This window comes from Chlamydomonas reinhardtii, chromosome 17 (genome assembly GCF_000002595.2).
Source record: "Chlamydomonas reinhardtii strain CC-503 cw92 mt+ chromosome 17, whole genome shotgun sequence".
NCBI lineage: Eukaryota > Viridiplantae > Chlorophyta > Chlorophyceae > Chlamydomonadales > Chlamydomonadaceae > Chlamydomonas > Chlamydomonas reinhardtii.
Window position 1 is genome coordinate 85,190 of NC_057020.1, and position 18,811 is coordinate 104,000.

Here is an 18,811-nt window from a genome sequence, read left to right on the forward strand (position 1 = left end):
CCTAGCTTGTCAGCTTAGGGACTCGCAAGAGGTAGTCTTATGACGCCGACCCACGGCTTAGGTGAGCAGCGCTAGCGTTTGCGGTGAGCCGGGCCTGGGGTTCCTCCCCTCTCCGGAGGCGAGGAGCATGGGGGTCATTCGGGGATCCCTCCTCGGGTGAGCGTGCGTGTCTCGTACGTTTTTGGGGCCCTGGCTAGTCCACGGCTGTCGTCCCACATGTAACCTCTATCAGCTAAAGACCATGTCCCCTCAACGCCATGTAACCCTGCCCTGCCCTGCCATCCGGTCCCCCCCCCCTCCGGTGGCACGTCGTGACGTCGCAGCGTCTAGCGTGCATGGTACCTTCAGACAGCCCATGGCCCCAGTACCCCCACACCTCCATCGTCTCTTGTATGGTGATAGTGGGCATGGACTGCCGGAGTGCAGGTCTGGCTGGAGCTACACCACATTCAGCACTTGAAACGGAAGGTCCTGGAAGGTCTACCCTTGGCTGAGTTAATCTTGCTGATTCTTTGCAGTATTGTAGCTGATTGGCTTTTTTAAGAAGATTTTACCCGTATCGTATGAAAACGGCATTCCTTCTGATGACACGATTAGAAGATTAATGGCGAGAACTAGCGAGGAAACAGTTTATTACATTAGCTCATTACCTCCTAAGGTAAAGACTTTAGCAAAATGTAATAATGTCAAAAAATTTTAACCTCTCAGACAAGACAAGAAAAGGTGGCTATCCCTTGCAAGGGAAAAGTGGTCTGTGCCGCCACGCCACGTCCTCCGTCTGAGGCCGAAGGTTCCGATACTAGCCTCATCTCCCGGACATAGCCGGGGTCGGTTTGTACAGGCACCGCCCGCCATATGTGCCCAGTCGCGCCCAGCTATCAAGCACTAGTGCAGCAGGCAGCAGGCCAACCAGACAGCAAGGAAAACCTCTCAACACCCTTGCCGCTGCAGCCGACTGCCAGACAAATCTAGCGTGGGTACAGTAAGATAAGGTTTCTGCACGCAGCATACCCGTATCACGAAGTCACAATGCTGGTGCCACACCTGCCTCAACACTGTCCCATCGCACACAATATGCACCAGCAAGTGTTGTGGATAGCTGCCCGTCCGCCGAAAGGTGAAAGAATTTCTCTCCTAGAGCACATAAGCACTAGAGCTCATTACCGTAGTGCTTCAAGTAATCACATCACCAAGCTCTCATTCACACCATTTGCTGTGGGTGCCCAGGGCGCGGATCGCAAGCGGACGTCCTCAAGCTCCTTGCCTGGACGTTCAACAACTGTCAAGGCGGGTCCGTGCGCCTCAGTGCCCCAGCACGTAACAGCGCAACCACGGTCCGACTACGCGAACCAGGCGTAACCAGGTTGCCTGCGCCCTCCACTTCTTACGCTGCATGTAATCTACTCGCCTGAGCTTGCCCGTTATCGACATCCCTCAATGGCTGGCGCGCCAAGCAAACAAGCGTACTCCACTGCAACAGGCACGGTCAGGAATGCACCCTTGGCTTGTTATCGCACAACAATGGCCGTCTGCACAGGGCACCATGCGTGGTCCTTAACCTGCACCCCATTCACTGTTAGTGACTGCCCCACGTTCCAAAACGCGTACGCAACATGACCGGCCGCGTTCACAAACACCTTCGCGGGGTCAGGTATGGTGACACAGCCAATCGCTGTAGAGCAGGACTTCAGGATTTCAATCTTGTAGCGCTCCTTCGCTGGCTTGATTGCTCCATTTAGCGTGCCTTTCAGGGAATAGATCGAACTTGTGCGCGTATTTCTGCCGCTGTCCTTGAGATCCTTTATTGTAGAAATGCGCTTGCCGTCCACCTGCGGGCATTGGGAATGCAGGCAGCGGAGTATGGCAGTGAACACGCAGAAGTATGGGGGTTGAGCAGGTTGGTGTATAGGGCCGCTGTGTTGATGCGCATTGTCCGCACCAGCCATTCCTGGCATAGTTCGCCAGCATTTATATAGACGTTTAACTCTTGCTTGAACTAGTCGCAATCTGCATTGTCTGGTCTCGCGCACTGCTGGACTGTTGCACCCATAACCAAGCCACCCCCAGCCACACACAGTACTTACCTGGATCCGGTACCAGGAGCTGGTCTCGCGGTAGGGCGTGCGATCCAGCTCGGGCGACCACCTTTGCACACCGAGTGTGGCATTGAAATAAGCAAAGTTGACCTGGGGATGAACGGCGGCGGTGGCACAGGGCACCAACTGGTTGCAATTGGCATGGGGCACGCGTGGGCCGAGGCAGGTATCCTGTTTAACTTGCGCAGGTGCACACCACATCTGCGGCTCTGGCAGGTGCTCGTGCGGCGCCTGAAACCCCAAGGGTTACGCGGGGCCGGCCCGGGCCTACCTGGCGGATGGGGAAGGTGGCCGGCTGCACGTCACCGAACGAGGTGGTGTTGACGGGGCTCATGCCGCGGGTATCCAACCAGAATACCAGTTTGTCATGCCCAGCCAGCCGCTGCTCTGTCATGTTGAAGTACAACAACCATGTGCCGTACTCCTGCTGCTGTCGAGTGCACTTGCCAAAGTTCATGAAATACTGCACCATCGGCTGTTCACGTGGCGGCGGACGCACTGCACTTGCGGGAAGGGACACCAGGAATAGCAGGAGCGTGGACCACGGTATAGACCACGGTATACAGCGCTTGCCAGAGCCTGACGGCCACAGTTTCCTGCAGCTCAGTCGTGGGCGCATGGCGCCCGCAGAAGTCACGGCCGATCAGCAGGAGCTTCTGTTGGGGCAGGTAGGCGAGGGAGTTGGGTGTCGGTTGGGACGCGCGCGGTTGCCCGCCTGCATAATATTACATACAATGGTACTGACCAGTAGAATGCTCTTTGACTTACTGTCAGGGAGATCCCGAGCGCAAATGTTTTAGATTGCTGAATTGCGCAGGTTCCCGGTGCTCAAGCCATCGACAAGATGCCCGTATGTCAATGAATGCACTGCATCTTAACAGCTCATGTTCTCAGAGTGGTAAGGGTATTTCACTAAGCAGCTGGTGTTCGCGCGCGTGGGGGCATACAGGCAAGCGTTCTCGTGATTATAACAAGTACTGGACATTGTGTGGTGGGCCCATTAGACTCCGCCATGAAACTGGCAAGGTTTCGGCCCAAACCTGCATCGCTGTATAAAGTCAAGTCTACCCGCGCCGGGAAAGAAGATATTGACAGATTATGTCAGGATTTGGGCCTCAGACATTGTATCTATCTAAAGATGTGGTGTGGACGACTGGGGCCCCAGCCTTCTCTGCCAGGGCCCTGTCCTCACGCGGGTACCACTCCGGCAAGTCCCTAGGGACTGCGTGTGTCCAATGCCCTAGACTGCCGAAATGTTATCATATGACATATAATAAGGTCCCTGAATGATTTCCGGGCATAAACTCGCGCGGGAGCCGAAGTCGAAATGCTAAATGTTCGCGCTCGCCAGGACTTACTGGAATTCGCCTTACGCTGTCCGGATGACATATACAGGTGAACCTTAGTAGACGGCACTAGATACAGGCCCAAAATACCGCCTATGCGAGATATGGGCTCTGGTCAATTTCGCGACTTGAGCCCTGGCCAACATGTTTTGTCCTCTGCCGAGCGCTAATGTCCACTAATGATGTAAGTTATGTACCTACAAAAAGGCGGCGTCTAAATACTGCGGTAGGATTTGCCTCGGGCGACTCCCAGAGCCCTCCGAGCGTGCGGGTTTGGCTAGGAGCATGCACCCCCCCGGACTATTGTGCACATAACTTTTTGATGCCTATTCTTTTTACAGTGGCGATTGCGTATCCTGCATACACTGTGCGTACGCTATCCATCACGCTATCACGCTTTTAGTTTTCACGACGAAACTATTTGCGTGTCCCACTGCACACCCCATGCACGGCTGCAGCCGTACGGCCTTTCAGGAATCATCTGTCTAGCTCCGCACCATAGTAACCGCATACTACACAACGACACAGGACACAGCAAATGACCAGAGTGGTACCCGCGTGGATGCACTTCCCCGCCACAGGAGCCATTCCTGCCCCCTGCCCCCTGCCCCCTGCCCCCAACGAGACGAAGCCATAGGTATGCTGGCGGCCTTGTCAGATGATTCCTGTGGGGTCTACCAGGCTGTCAAAGTTTGGACACAGCAAATGACCAGAGTGGTACCCGCGTGCCTGTCCTCCGCCGCTGGCGGCCGTGGCCATGCTGCTGTCCATCCTGGACGGGGCTGGCCCACAAGCTCAGCCCAGGGGAGGTTCCATATGACTACACATTTGTCCAGGTTACAATAATAAAGTCTCAGGAGCAGGCGCTGGGGGGTCCGAACACCTTTTGGCCGGGTCCCATGCAGCCCGGGCTGGATCCAGGCTGAGTTGCATACCCCCTCCCCTGCGGGCTACAGTGGCCACGGTGGTGTAGTGTGGTGTGCACAGTCCACACGCCATCCACGTGTGCCTTCCTGTGTCACACATTCCAAAGCTTCCCCTTGAACCTCTAGCACAGTAACCAACTCCCCGATGCCCCACACCCCTATGGGACTGGGGCGACCTCGACGGTCATGCAGCAATGAGGCGCGCCGACAGGCATGGCTCGGTAACTTGCCCAAACTTGCAGCTTTCTTGCCCCCCATGTTTGCCATTAACCTATTATGCTACATTTAGTACAGAACATCAGGGCTCGGTCGCTGTTATCGCGGCCTCGATGTACATTGTCCATACTCGCTTAGTCGCTTCTCGCTCCAGCTGAATCTGACCCGCCACCTACTTGCAATCAAGAGGCTTTGCCGGGTACTAATACGTCACACCCGCGGTTTGCGCCAGTGTTGAGTTTGGTCCCGTCGGGCGGACGCCCAACCCCACCCCAAACTACAATACGCAAGCTTGCGTAGCCACAGTCACCGCGAGCGCACTGCCGCCAGCCACGCACGGACAAGGGTTCCTGAATCGCTGCGCTTCGGGGGTTCAGCCCAGAAGCTCCTGGCCAGCAGCCATTACGCAGCGTGCGGCTTCACTGCGTCGCTCTTGTTGACGGCCTTCTTATCCTCTGACAGGGCCTTCACCGCCGCCAGCAGGGACTTCCACGCCTGCAGCCCCAGCGCCACCGCCGCCTCAATGGGCACCTTGTACATCGCGTACAGGTTGATCTGAGGGCACATGGGTGGAGGTGGGAGTGGCAGCTCACGCGCACTGTTGTGGGCCGGCCGGCCAGTGTGACTCTCGTCAAGCTCCACCCCCTGGGGGTAGTGTGCATAACTCTTGTCTCCAGCCCCTCTGCACCCAAATCTCCGCCATCCGCCGGCTCCCGCGCTGCACCCCGCCCCACGCACCAGCAGGTTGTGGCCCTTGGATAGCACGGCGTCGATGTGAGGGCCGTACTGGGCCATGGCCGGCTTGTAGTAGCGGTTGTACAGGTAGGCAGCGCCCTGAGTGCGTAGGGGCGGGTAGGCGGGTAAGGAAGAGGATACGACAAGAGGCCCTCGCCAACAGCAAGTGGTAAGTCTGCAGTGCTGGGACTGCGAAGGGCATGCCACTGCCAGCTAAGTCTAAGTCTAAGGTAACACCGGGCAATAGACTGGGCACTTCCAACACCTTGGGCATTCGCATCGGTTGTGAGCATCTTCGGTAACTAACTCCTTTACCCCTGTGTCGACCATACACACTGGATGGAGTTTGTTACCCCTGTGCCGCTAGCACCTCTGTCCCCACCAAATGCTTCAGTTATCCAGCAGCATGCAGCACACATCCAGTACCAAGCAGACACCTCCCAGCCATCCAGCACACGGTCAGCTCGCACTCCTGAGCACGCACGCTTCCCCTGCACGCACCCCGCCTGCTGCCTTACCCGGGTCTGGGGCAGCTGCAGCCACAGCAGAGCCGCGAACTTGGCGTGGTAGTAGAAGGGCACCTTGCCAAGAGCCTGAGGGGTGAGGGCGCCATGCGTGGAGAGGGAGGCAGCGGGGGTGGTGAGCGAGGAGCACGCAAAGGCCGACGCGTCCCGATCGAATGAGAAACCCAGGGCAACATAGGTTCGTGTCTGCCGCCGCTGCACGCCCAGGTGATTACGCATCGGTGCTGCGTTCCGATGCGACACGCTCCTTGGTGCACGGTCTCCGTATCGTGCGTCTGTGGCATCCATTGCACCTCGGGTGGCAGGCGCAGATACCCCGGCACCCTGCTGCCTCACCTGGTCCGCCAGGTGCTCCGCCAGGATCATAGAGCCGTACAGCGTCCAGTACGTTAGCCACTGCACAGCGCGGAGGGGGGCGCCGCCGGGGCGCGGCGGGGTTTGCGCGGTTTGTGGGTCGGGCCGTGTTGCACGGTTCGGCACATCCGGGTGGTATCTGGGTCAACGCTAACCTGCACGTCATCGGCGGTGTCCTTGCTCTCGATGGCCTTGGCAGAGGCGTAGACGGGGTAAATGGTGGCGACCGTGTTGCTGTGGATGTGCAAAGCGCGAGGGGCAGCGCGTTGCAATGTGTGGGGGAGTCGCGGGGAGGCAGGCCGAAACCCCAGGAAAAGTACGCCCTTCCGAAGCAAGCTACCCAGCTACATAGATTTAATACACATAATGCACAGACCAGTAACAATGCTCTATGTTGCGCGGCCTGAGCCCCCCAAACCTTTCCATCAAGGGTTGCCATGGCCAAGCACCAAGCCAAAATATCCTTACCTTGCAGCGCGGAAGATCACACCGCCCATCTGTGGCTCAAGGAGCACCTTCAGCCCGAGCGACGCTGCAACAGGAACAGGAGTGGGCGCGGCCACAGCGACTGGGGCAGCGGTACCGGTAGCTAGAGCAGCCTTCAGGAATGGCGCCGCAACCTGGTTCGCAAAGCTTAGGAAACCGGACGCGAGCTCCGCAACTTGTTCTGCCATTTTCTCCGTGCAAGGCTCCGTTGGTTAGGAACAGAGATTGCGCACACTAACAGGCTATGATACTGTACAAGTAGCCTTGTGTTTCTTATTCGTTGAATCTGGCAAAACCCGGCGTGGTTGGCAGGCGAAAAGTCTCCGACACCATGCCGCATACAGCTCGTTTGTCCCGTTTCGCAGGCGGACCATAATGAGTACCACTGCTACAGCATATAAAACCCAACCCAAACCCAAAGCGGCGCGCTGCACCGTGCAAGCGTCTGCCCGCATTACATGCAACACTTTCCGCGCCTTTACGAGCCCTATGCATCAAACGCTTAAATAATTTACTGCGCTGCGCAGTAGACAAAGCGGGGCGTAAATAGTAAAAGGGTGCATTTGGTCTGGCGCCGCTTGGCTGTTTGGCACGAGTGCGACTCGGATGCCTTTGGTCGAGTCCGCCGGGGAGGCCCTCCCCTGAGCTGTATCTGCATATGTCACGGTGTTAGGATTAGACGAGGTTACTTGCGACCTTCAGATTAGTGTAAGTCACGGTGTAAGTTGCGTTGGGGGGGTGTAGAAAGCTCGGGTTCTTACCCTATGCTCAAATTTACAGAGCTTTAGGAGAGCATTACGCAAGCACTTTATTTTTTCAGGGGGTGTCTGGTGAGGAAGTTCTGGGCCGTCAAAGTTGGGGGGTCGGTCGTCGTCCTGGGTAAAAGGGGGATCCAATCTCAAACCTGAAACCGCCGGGTTTCGGCAGCCCATCCTGGCGGATTTCGGAAAGCGCCCCACAAGCAAGACTAGTGGCCAAACGCAGCGGTACGAGGCTCATATGTGCACGTTATGTCGTAGTAAGCACAAACAAAGCGTGAGAGGGCTAAGTTGCGCGTCCGGGGCGTGGACATGTCGGACATGCCTCCACGTTCTTCGCATGCGCACTGACACGGCTGGGCTCTCAAGCGCTGGTGCACATGCATTCACGGCGTATAAGGCTGCCGATGCACATTTTACATTCGTCACGCGGCAGAGAGTTGAGCGCGGGGTGGGCTGGGTCGACGGGATTTCCATGGATAGGATCCCACCTGTGACCAAAGTTTCAGAACAGGACCTCTGCTGATGGCACTGAGTGATAGTGCTCGTCAAGGAGGAGGAGTTCATTGACACCACTTTGGTGCAAAATGGAGGGGTTTCAAACGTGACTCCTTCAACAATCCAACGCGCGATTTTTGACACACACCATACACAAAGGCACCCGCCTTGTTTGCCATCTTCTGGGGTCTGGGAATCAGCTGCACCCTGCGGGACTTCACCAACCTGCCTTAACACTGTCCCATCGCACACACAAAGGCACTTAGGCACCCGCCAACCAACATTCAAACGCATACCAGTGCCGTAAGCCCGTAGCACGGTAGCAGTCCAGCACTTTGATCAGCCGTTCGTTTCCTGCGCCTGCAAGGGACCTAGAGCGCCGCCGCTGCGTGCTCCGCCAGCAGCAGCGTGAGGCGTTTAACAATTTCCGCGCCAGACGGCCGTTCGTCGGGGTTCTGCCGCCAGCAGCGCTGGATCAGAGAGCGCAGGCCGGGTGGGCAGTGTGGGTGGTCAGCGGGCGCCATGGTAGGGCGCTGGCCCTCGATCGCCACCTGCACAAGCATTGGGTCGGATACGGTAGGGTAGCAGCCGTCATGTTGAGGACATGAGCAAGTAGGGACGCACACGCATTTTCGAGCATTCTCCCATACCGTGCACATCCAGGCATGCATTACTTCCCCGCCTCCCTCCGAGTGCCATTCCCTGCATCACTTCATTCGCTCACCAAGTACCCGACCACGGCGCTGCGAGTGCCGGTCCAGGGCCGCTGGCGTGTGACCATCTCGTTTATGAGCACCCCCAGCGCGAACACGTCGGACTTGTCGCTCACGGCCGCCTCGCCGCCCGCCGCGAAGTTCTCTGGAGCCATGTAGGGCGTGGTGCCCACCTCCACGTTGGTTGTGGCCAGCAGTGTGCCCGCCTTGAAGCGAGCCAGACCAAAGTCGCCCACCTTGGCAGTGCCGCGCTCGTCCAACAGCACGTTGGCCGGCTTCAGGTCGCGGTGCACGACTGCGCTAAACAAACATGAGGGCAAGAGAAGGGGTAAGCCGCATGGTCGGACAGGTTGGTGTTCTAGGACAGCGGCGGCGGGTGCTGAAGTCTTTCAGGACCAGAAGGACAGTGACTGCTGTGTACTCACCGGTTGGGTGCAGGTACGCCAGAGCCTGCATTAGGGGCAATGGGAGGCACGCACAAAGAGGGCGAACGTCAGGGATATGTACGGTAATCCACTTGGCACTGAGTACTGGGCACTGCAAACCCAGAAGCGATGGCACTCACATTTGCCACATCCCTGCAGATGCGCAGGATGTCGACCAAGCCGTAGTCGTGCAGGAAGGCGCCAGAGCCATTCAAATGGCGGGCTGTGGGACAAGGTAAACAGGTTGTGTCAACACATTTGGAGATGTTAGGAAGGGACCGGCAACGGCAGGGCTGCACCATAGGCCGTGCGCACCGCCTTCTAGCCGTATACACACACGGATGGCACCCGGCACGCCTCTCACCATGAATGACGCGGCTCAGGGGCACATGCATAAGCTCCTCAACCTGTGACCGGTGAGGCAGGTGGTAGCAGGGGAACAGTCATTCGCATTCTCGTGGCACATCAAGGACGTGGAAGTACATAACCGTTGGCAACCCGACCTGACACATTGTGAAAATGCGGCACACACTGGCAGAATGTCACAGGAGCTAGCACTCTTTGCCCAGCGGTGCCTGTGACTCACCAGGAAGGGCATGTCGATGGACATGCCGGGAGGCACGGAATATGATGTGGCGCCAGACTTGCCGGACCCAGACCCTGCGTCCCCACCGGCGCTCGCGGAGCTGGTCTCCAGACCGCCGCCGCTGCTGTTGCGCACTGCCCCTGCGGCTGTAGTTGTCGGGTCCAGGCATGCCCCGTAGTACTTGACAATGTTGGGATGGTCCAGACGGCTCAGCACCGCCACCTCCGCCTGCAGCATGCGCAGCTGGCCACGCAGCTCCGGTGACAACGGCACAGGGTTCAGCTGTGCCAGCGCGGCTGGCAGAGCCGCGCCGTCGCCGACCGCTCTGTCGCTGCCATCACCTGCTGATGTGGGCACAGCTGCAGCTCCCCCCTCCTCGACTGCCGCCGCGGCCAAGTGCATGAGCAGCTTTACTGCGACTGGGATGGTCGCGCCCTCGGCAACGCCAGCAGCAGGACCCTCCCCAGGCGGCAGCGTGAGCATGCCGCGGTACACAACACAGGAGCAGCCTGCGAGGTAACAAGGTGGCTAGTGACAAAAACGTTGCACACAAACTGAAACAAGAAGGTGGCTCTCTTTCTCAAGGGGAAAAGTGGACTGTGCTGCCACGCCAAGTTAATGCAATGTCTGAGGCCGAAGGCTGAATTTGACCCGCCGCCTATATGCGATCAACAGGCTTACAGGCTGCACACAAACTAGTAAAACTGCAGGTGCGGCACAACATTACGGGTAGCTGGCCCTCGAAAACCCATGAGAGCTCTTGGCCACGCACCTCGACCGAGAATGCCTTTCCAGTCAACCGCCACATTCTGCAATGGTGCCAGAAGAGATGAGGCATTAACGGGCCCGACATCAGTCAATTGCGTGCGCGAATAATTGGCGTCGGGTACAAAACTGCTGGGATGGCACGCAATAAGACTGTGATGCTACAGCCGGATGTGCGCGTGTGTGTGTGTGTGTGTGTGTATGCGCGCGTGCGTATGTGTGTGACCTTTACCTTGCCCAGCATTAATGGTGGCGGCCCCGCCAGCGACTCGTTACTTCCCGTCGCCACGGCAGCTGCCGCCAACGCCACGCCCTCTGCGCTTGACATGGGCCCAGGTGGTGTGGTGGTATCCTCTTGCTTCACTGAGCTCGGTGCGGGCGGGCTGTAGGCACCACCGCCGCTGGCTGTGTTGTGTGCTGCGACGACGGCCGCAAGCACTGGCGGCTGGTAAGGGCCAGCCCCTGTGCTGCCCCTCCCCAAGTTGACGACGGAGCCAGCACGACCGCTTGCGCCTGTGCCGGCATGAATGCGGTGGTTGCATAAAAAGGAGAGTCATGCTAGCTGGATCACAATGGAGTGTGTGTATGTTTGTGTCTTGGTAAGCACATGGGAGGAAACACATTGTGTCCACCTGAGCCCATTTCTCGGACCAGTAAGCATGACACGGCTGCCTGAAGCCCGCAGCGACTAGCGCTACAACGCTTTGCCAATTTCATCGTGTGGTACGCAGCTTTCGGGTGCGTTCACTTCCCCTCCATGTGCCACTCGTCAGCCCCTCCACAGGCGACGCACCTGGCGCGAGGACGACCTCCATGGCTCGGTCTGTGCTAGGCCGGGGGTGCGGCGGTAGGTGCATGGGACATGCAGTCAGTCGAACTCATGAATCATCTATGGCACTTGCAGCACCGGGGGCAACTCAAGTGGGGCCCGGGACGTGACAACTCACACTACGTGGTACGCCGCACCTTGAGCACCAGTAATGCCTGTACGAGCGGACGGCTTTCTCTTGTCACACCACAGCCCGCCTCCCCCCCCCGCCATCTCTAGCTACCCACCTGCGTGCGCCGGCACCAGGTTGCCCCGCGCTGTGAGCGACGAGTCCGCCGCCACACGTTGGGCCGTGAGCGACGGACCCACAGTGGAGCCCTTGCGCGGGGTGGCGGACAGGCCGCTGCCGACACCAACGGCCGCCGCGGCTTCAGTCAATGCCTGTGGCGCTGCCCACACATCTGTCCCACCTGGCCCTCCGGACAGGTCGGGCCCAGATGTGGCCTGGCTACCTGCTTGCCGGCTGTCTGTCCCGCTGGTTCCAGTGCTACCCGCTCCAGTGGTGCTGCTACCGTACATGGTCCCGCTAACAGCCGCGGTCGTGCCCGTCCAGTTAGATGCCGTAGAGGCTAGCGGTGCGCCAGCCTTGGTGCCATCACCGCTGCTTGCGCCAGCAAACCGTAGCCCGCCAGAGCTGCTGCCGCCACTTCGCGGGGCACCAGCCACCGCTCCGGTACCAGCTGCGGCGGCCGCGGCCACAGCTGCGACCATCGCCGCCCCGTGCCCCAGCAGCTGGGCCTCGCCGTCCTCTGTCTGGTGGTCATGCGCCCCCAGCAGGTCGCCGTCCAGGTCCAAGTCAGTGTCTAGGTCATCATGCGCCACAGCCTCCAGCAGACCCATGCCTACGCCCATGCCATCTGCTGGGCGCCATGCAGCAGCTGCTGCCGCAGCCTGACTCCCGCCCCGCACCGCACAGCCCACGTCGCGACCCGCTGCGACAAGCTTTGCCTCCTGCCGCACAGCCGCCGTACCCGCGCCAGCGCCGGCAGCAGTGACAGAGGTTGTCGACAGTGCCACTGCATTTCCCGTGTCGCGCATTGATGAGGGGGAGTTGTCTGTCGGCAGCCAGTCAGTGGAGGTGCCGCCGCAACCATGAGCCTCTGCGAACCTCGGGTCAATGCCGCTAGCACCTGCCGCCACTAGGGCCATACTTCCGCCCCCATGATGGCCGCTGCCTGACGTCGTTGCGTCCAACCTTATGCTGGCTTTGCCCCCGCGCGCATCAATGGAGTCCGACGGATTCTGCTTTTCCAGCTCCGGGCTGCGGCGTCGGCGCAGCAGCAGAAGAGCTGCCGCCAGCAGTCCGACTAGCAGCACTGTCCCGCCCACCACGGCACCGACTATGATCCCAGTGTTGTTGCTACTGCTCGTGCCGGGGCTTGAGCCGGTGAGCTGCACGGTCGACGTGGTGTTGGTGCGGCCATCGGTAGCGCCGCCCGCTGCCGCCGTGTCCACTACGGGCGGGGCGAGCGGCGGCGGAAGGGTGGGCGGCGGCGTTGGGAGAGGACTGCCCCAGGCCAACACTAGGTCTTCCACATACGAGCCCACGTGACCCTGAGGCGGCGGGCGAGGGCAGGGCGGGGTAAGTGGACGTATGCGTTGGAGCATGTGCTGGCCTCTGATGCATGGTTTCCAGGCATTCAAGGCAAATCGACAAGCTTCATATTTCTCTTGACCTCTGTCTCCTGCTGCGTGCCTGCCTGCCCGACCACTCACCGCCATCCCAAGCAGGTACCCGCCCGCTGGCGCCGCCTCCGTGAAGCCGCGGGTGCAGCGCGCATGGCGGCTCCAGGCGTGTGTCAGCAGGCGGCCAGTGCTGGTGTGCAGGACCAACCGTTCCACGAAGCCACCCGCGCACACACTCACAGCCACCACCACCTCCCCAGGCACCAGCGCCATGCCCTCCCAGCCACCACTGCTCTCCACGCCCGCCACACGCGTCGCAGTAATACCGGCGGAGGGGCCCTGCTGGCTACTCGTGTTGAGGTGCAGTCGCAGGCCCGCAATGAGGTCAGAGGCGTCTGAGCTGTTGTCAGCAAAGGAGGCGCGACTCAAAGAAAGGCCCGCCAGCGGCAGCTGCAGTGAAGACACGTCGACATCACCGATGTAGGTGCCGGGAAGTGTGATAGAAGCTGCTGTGATGGGGGCAGCGGCTGTGCTGTTGCCGACTGTAGCCGCAGTGGTGCTGGTGGTTGTGTTGCCTGCGCCTGCTGTCTGGCTTACTGCTGCTGCCGGTGCGTCCGCGTCAGCTACGAGTGACGCCAGCTGCTGAAGCAGAGCCGCCTCCAGCTGCGGGACCGCCGCCAGCGCAAAGCCGCAGGAGCCGGAGCTGAAGGGGCCGGCGCCGTGCTTGGCAGACAGCCACACGGAGTGGCGGCCTGCGCACGGGGTCATGCGCAGGGCACAGGGGAGCGCACACGGCAGTTGCTTGGAATGGTTTGAGCATGCTTGAGTGATGACTACACTCCATCCATCACTAATCTCATGGTACCGGTAATGCAACACCGTGCTGCAGCGCGACCTTTTCATTCCCCAGCGCTCACCTGGCTTCCATACAGTCGCGGCGGCGGGTGGGGCAGCGGCCGTTGTGCTAGACGGCTGCTGCAGCCGCCTCAACTGGCCGGCAAGTTGCTTGGAGGTTGTGGCGGATGTGAGGCCTACAGCTCGGCACATGGCAGCGGCCGTGATGCCGCAGGGGCCCAGACCCACGATGGTCTCATCGTAGACCCCAGCTGGCTGAGGGCCGTATTTGCCGCGGATACACGCATACCCGGGTGCCGCCTTGACATAGTCAGGATCCGAGTGGAACCACATGACAGCTGCGCGCATAGGTACCCGGGACATGGCATGTAACGCATGAGGAGAAAGGTGGGCGTGCAAGAGTGGATGGGCGACAATTATGCCATGCGTCAGCGGTCACACGAGCGCACTCACTGTCTTTGATGGCGGTGTAGGCTCCGCGCCGCATGGTGCCGCTCACAGTGAAGCCCAGGGAATCAGCCACACCCACCATCTCCCAGCTTAAACCCAGATGAGTGCTAGAGCTGCGGTCGACAGGTTGAGCACAGTACAGGTATAGAACGGTCAAGACGGGGCGTCCTGTGTCCTGTGCTCTCAGCACGGCCTTCAGGCCTTATGAGGAACCCAGACCTTGCTGTTGCGCACTCACTTGCAGAACGCCAGCGCGTCTGAGTATGTGACGGGGCCGTCGGTTTTGAGGACGTACAGCACAGGCAGCGGCTGGTGCGGGTTTGAGGCCGACAGGGGCGCGGAGGCGTAGGCCGCGGAGGGGCTGGTGACAGTGGAGGTCCAGTTCACCACACGGCTGCCGTTGACTATCAGCGGCGTGTTGGAGGCATCCAGGAGCAGTGGGGTGTAGGATGACAGCGGGGGGCTGGGCGGCCGCACGAAGGTAAGCAGTGGTTGCTCCGGCAACACGCCGCACATGCCGTAGCCAGACATGCAGCCGGTCTGCGTACATGAGGATCAGGTTCAAGGCGCGCGGGCAATACGCCGGTCGGTATGTATTCTACAACCTACCCCGCCCCCGCCCAAACCTGCACCCGCCCAAACCTGCACCTGCCCAAACCTGCCCAAACCTGCACCTGCCCAAACCTGCACCTGCCCAAACCTGCACTTGGAACATGGAACGTACCGCAAACCGCGCAAACGGTTCTGGCGACCCGACACAGGCCCACGCACCTGGCAAGGCGCGACACCTGTACCACACACAGCATACAGACGATTGCGCCCCCACGTCCTGAGGGCAGACACACGAGCGCATGTGAGTGGTGGGCCAGCATATGACTAGTCGTCTACTGGCAGCCCAACGCACTTCACGTGTTGCAGTACTCTCTTCGTTCGCTGCAAACGACACCACTCACATGACACCGCAGCACTGGTTACTATTGCATACAGCTCCGGTGGCGGCGCCGCACTCGCCCGGCAGGCCCAGCTGCCGCGCACTGGCGGCGACAGGTGGGCGGGAGGCGGGGCAGGCGCCGCCCCCTGCGGGCAGCTGCGGCGGCAGGTCTACTGACATGGGTGGCGGCGGGCTGCCGCCAGGAGGCACCGCCCAGATGGGCCGGATCTGCGATGGACGTGAGAAGGGGCGGGTGAGACATGTGTGTGAGAGTCAGCAGGTGTGGCACAGTACCAGGCTCACCGACCCATTACCGCGCGTTACAAGCAGGACGTTGCACGTGCGCCAGGGCACCTACCTGGTAGATGAAGGACACATCCATGTCATACGGTGGTCCCGCGGGCCACAGTGTCTGGTTGAGTGACCAGCCAGCAACCGCAGCCAGGTACCCGCCTGGGGGCGCATCCTGCCTGCGGGCGGACGCCAAGCACGGTGTAGGAACAGGTGGACAGCTGCATAGCAGCTGCCTGCACGTGGCCCCACGCCCGCTTCAACCGTGCGCCGCCGCACCTGAACCATGCGGTGCAGTAGCCGCGGCCGAACTGCAGGCTGCGGCCGGTGCGCGTCACGAAGTACAGCCGCTCCAGCTGCACGCCAGGGAGGTAGCAGCCCTGCAGGTAGGGGGGTCAGGCAAATGGGGCGGGTACTTGTTCGTGAGCGTTCGGAAGACGGAACTTGGTTGAATAGGGGCTGATGGAACGGATTTTGGCCTGGCTCCATGTGCATGACATTGAAGCCAGCAGAGCGCAGCTGGCAGCTGGCAAAGAGCTCCTGCCATCCTTGTGTGCTCACATGCGCCCACCGCCGGCGGACCACTGGCCCTGCCCACCTGCACCGACACCACGTAGTCGTGAGCGTCCGGCACCACGTTGTACACCTCAAATGCGGCACCATAGTCACGAGTGAGGTCAAACACACCCTGCAGCCGGCGCAGTGGGGCGGGGCGTACGTGCTGGTGAGTGTGGACGGGCAGCTGACGTCGGCACACACCACGTGGCAAGCGAGTTGAGGCGAGGTAGTGGTGCCTCCTGGGTGGTCTAGCCCCACGGCTCTATCCGCCCTCAGGCGTCGCATTCACATTTGTTCGCGGTGCTGCAGCTGGCGCGTGTGCATGTGCAGCACGCAGGGTTCCACCGCCGGCGGCACGACTGCAGCTACAAACTTACCCAGTACGCGCTGTGGTTTCCCGCCAGCTGGTTCCTTTGGTCCCAGAACAGCTCCCAGCTCTTCGCCACGGACGCGGCTGAGTCTTGCACAAGCCGCAGCGCGTACACGTTGTGCCCACCGCCCCTGCAAATGAAGTCAGCGTGTGTTGTCGCTATCAGGGGAGAGCACTTCATTCCTGCCGGCCCGCACGCACGCACCTGTACAGCATGCTGACCGGCGGCCCCGTCTGCCACAGTGCAGGGGTGCTGTTGAAGTAGGCAGTGATGGAGAGCGGTGGGCTGAAGGACCCCACCGCCTCCCCATCCGCCAGGCTCCAGCCCCATGTATCGGGGCCCAGTTGCGCGGCCGGCGAGGGCTGCACCCGAGAGGCCAGGTAGGAGCGGTACCAGGGCAGGCTGGTCTGTGGGGCGGGGCGAGGGGAGGCAAGGAAGTGCGAGGGAATGTGGCAGACAGGGGGGGTCGGCGGCGCATTGGCAAAGCAGGTAGAGACTTATGCGTGCAAGCGGCGTGCAGTATCCACGCAATACGTTATACGTACCCTGCCTAGCATCACAAATCAAACGCGCCCCATGCCACAGCCACGCAACACACTGAACACCTAACTCGCCCACCTGCCACCCGCGCTGCTCCGCCGCCTCGGCGTCCACGCAGACAAAGCCCAGTGTCCAGGTGCACGTAACGTCAGTGGCGCTGAACATGGACGTCCCCAGGTCGAACCAGAACGCCCGACAGGTACGGCTGGAGTCCCAGACCCTGCAGCATGGGGGCACACGTACGCCATCTCCCGCTACCGCGCTGCTTTGCAACTCACATGGTCCAGTGGCAACCCGCGGCGGCCCAGCGCTCGCCTCGTCATGAAAGACGTGCGTTGAGGCAGGTGATACATCAATGAGGCTAAGCAAATTCCCACAACAACACAACACATGCATTCGAGTGTGTACATGACAACCAGAGCACCAGCCCACCAGAGATTATAGCCAGCCTGGTCGGGGTCCGACGTCAGGCCGTAGCCCTCGATGATGGCCTGTGCAAGACGACGACTGCTGTGAGCAGTGCTGTGATAGCAACTATGTATGCTGATCTATGCTCCCGGGCTCAACACAAGCCAAGTCCACACGCACTGAGCAGCTGCCGTGCTCCGTGCATGTGTAGCATGCGGAACTTGGGTTGTAAGGTAACATCCTGGCAACCCACATTTGCGATGTCGGGCAGCGCGGTGGTTGCATGTGCGAATGTTGGGATGAGCGCCTCGAAGTGAAGCACTGAGCCCGGCCGCCCGCCCGGCAACAGGTTGTCGTCCGCGCATGTGGCCACCGCGTCCACAAATGTGAGGGGTTCGTAGTGTAGGACGTAATCTGTTGGGCAGGGCGCACGCACAAAAACAATTGGGCATGGATGACATCGTGTCAGTCCTTCTTGCCTTAGAATCCCACGGGACTGCAGTAAGGCGCGCGTGTTGGAGCTAGGCAGTGGGCGTAGCAGGCTAAGCCTGACTCAGGGCCGCTTAGGCGTGTATAGTTGCCGGGCACGCGGTGACGGCGCTAGTACGCACCAATGCCGTCGAGCTGAAATGGAATAGGTTTCCATATGTTGGCGGGATCTGCGGGATGGGGGGGAGACATGCGTGGGTGTGGTGTGAAGGGGTGTGAGTGCCGGGCAGCGAGTCGTGACGTCGGGCAGGAGCGGGTGGAATGAAAGCCACACCAAGGCTCTGTTATATCGCTTGCAGCAGCAAATGACTTACCAATCACAGCATGTGTGCTAACTAACACGCCGGCGAGGCAGAGCGCAACCAGGACCGTCGCCCCAGGCGCCCTAGGCCCACCGTCGCGCTGCATGATGATTCTTTACCACAGCGTCAATGTCTTAGCTCCTAAGCAGTCGCTCCATATGCTTGATGATTCGCTGCGTTGCCATTGTCAACTCCTCCTTGGAAGATTCAGCAGTTTCCTCGTCCTCCTATAATACAGGCGCTGCTACCACAATAATATCTAGGTGCTATGCGACGATAGCATCAGTCACGCACGCGTGTTGGAAAATCCTAACGAAGTGTATACTTGTGTTTCTACCGAGCGCTCAGCCGTAATAGCAATAGCAATTGAATGCTACAATGATATGGTAAAACGAAGCTGACGCAAAGAGTGTCACGAGCGCCCAATCTAAAAGTCAGGAAGTGTATGAGTTTTGTGTTGTATTTTGCATATGTGCGACTTAAAAGCTGGTAGCTGGGATCAATTTTTGGGCTGAGCCCCCTAGCGAAGCGATCCGGGACCGGGGAACACTTGTCATGTGTCTTCCATGGGGTCGTTACAGGCGAAGGTCGAAGGAATTATGAGTACTACTTTTCCCTTGCGAGGGGAAACCACATATGTTGTCATGTGTCTTCGGCGGTTGGGACATGGCTTTTGGTGGGCGTTGTTGACCATTCAACAGCCAGCAGGTGACAGGAGCCGGCGCTCCGGCCC

At 59.9% G+C, this 18,811-nt stretch overlaps 3 protein-coding genes across 4 annotated transcripts; all 3 read right to left on the bottom strand.

Moving 5' to 3' along the window:
• Positions 1-621: 621 nt before the first annotated feature.
• On the bottom strand, positions 622-3,636 carry CHLRE_17g696800v5 (uncharacterized protein). Of its 2 annotated transcripts, none has more exons than XM_043071835.1 (4): positions 3,455-3,636; positions 2,368-2,752; positions 2,085-2,186; positions 622-1,829 (listed from the first exon to the last, which is right to left on the bottom strand). In XM_043071835.1, the coding sequence occupies exons 2-4, from the start codon at positions 2,713-2,715 to the stop codon at positions 1,509-1,511; spliced, it is 771 nt and encodes a 256-aa protein (XP_042914294.1). In that variant the 5' UTR covers positions 2,716-2,752; positions 3,455-3,636; the 3' UTR covers positions 622-1,508. The 2 variants fall into 2 exon arrangements, with proteins under 2 accessions (XP_042914294.1, XP_001691649.2); XM_001691597.2 differs by having other exon boundaries at positions 2,865-3,616.
• Positions 3,637-4,267: 631 nt separating this feature from the next.
• CHLRE_17g696850v5 (uncharacterized protein) lies at positions 4,268-6,947 on the bottom strand. Its single transcript, XM_043071836.1, has 6 exons — positions 6,666-6,947; positions 6,353-6,431; positions 6,180-6,239; positions 5,838-5,912; positions 5,323-5,418; positions 4,268-5,139 (listed from the first exon to the last, which is right to left on the bottom strand). The coding sequence occupies exons 1-6, from the start codon at positions 6,869-6,871 to the stop codon at positions 4,987-4,989; spliced, it is 669 nt and encodes a 222-aa protein (XP_042914295.1). The 5' UTR covers positions 6,872-6,947; the 3' UTR covers positions 4,268-4,986.
• A 1,093-nt stretch (positions 6,948-8,040) lies between these two features.
• Positions 8,041-18,686, bottom strand: CHLRE_17g696900v5 (uncharacterized protein). The gene is made up of 26 exons (XM_043071837.1): positions 18,091-18,686; positions 17,899-17,946; positions 17,541-17,701; positions 17,312-17,370; positions 16,958-17,099; positions 16,544-16,746; positions 16,346-16,469; positions 16,009-16,098; positions 15,690-15,790; positions 15,478-15,589; positions 15,142-15,347; positions 14,960-15,017; positions 14,427-14,728; positions 14,192-14,301; positions 13,801-14,076; positions 12,974-13,635; positions 11,485-12,811; positions 11,222-11,251; positions 10,661-10,941; positions 10,436-10,472; positions 9,664-10,172; positions 9,442-9,484; positions 9,218-9,300; positions 9,078-9,102; positions 8,664-8,947; positions 8,041-8,490 (listed from the first exon to the last, which is right to left on the bottom strand). Exons 1-26 carry the CDS (start codon positions 18,182-18,184, stop codon positions 8,311-8,313), a joined length of 5,547 nt encoding a protein of 1,848 aa, XP_042914296.1. The 5' UTR covers positions 18,185-18,686; the 3' UTR covers positions 8,041-8,310.
• Positions 18,687-18,811: the final 125 nt, after the last annotated feature.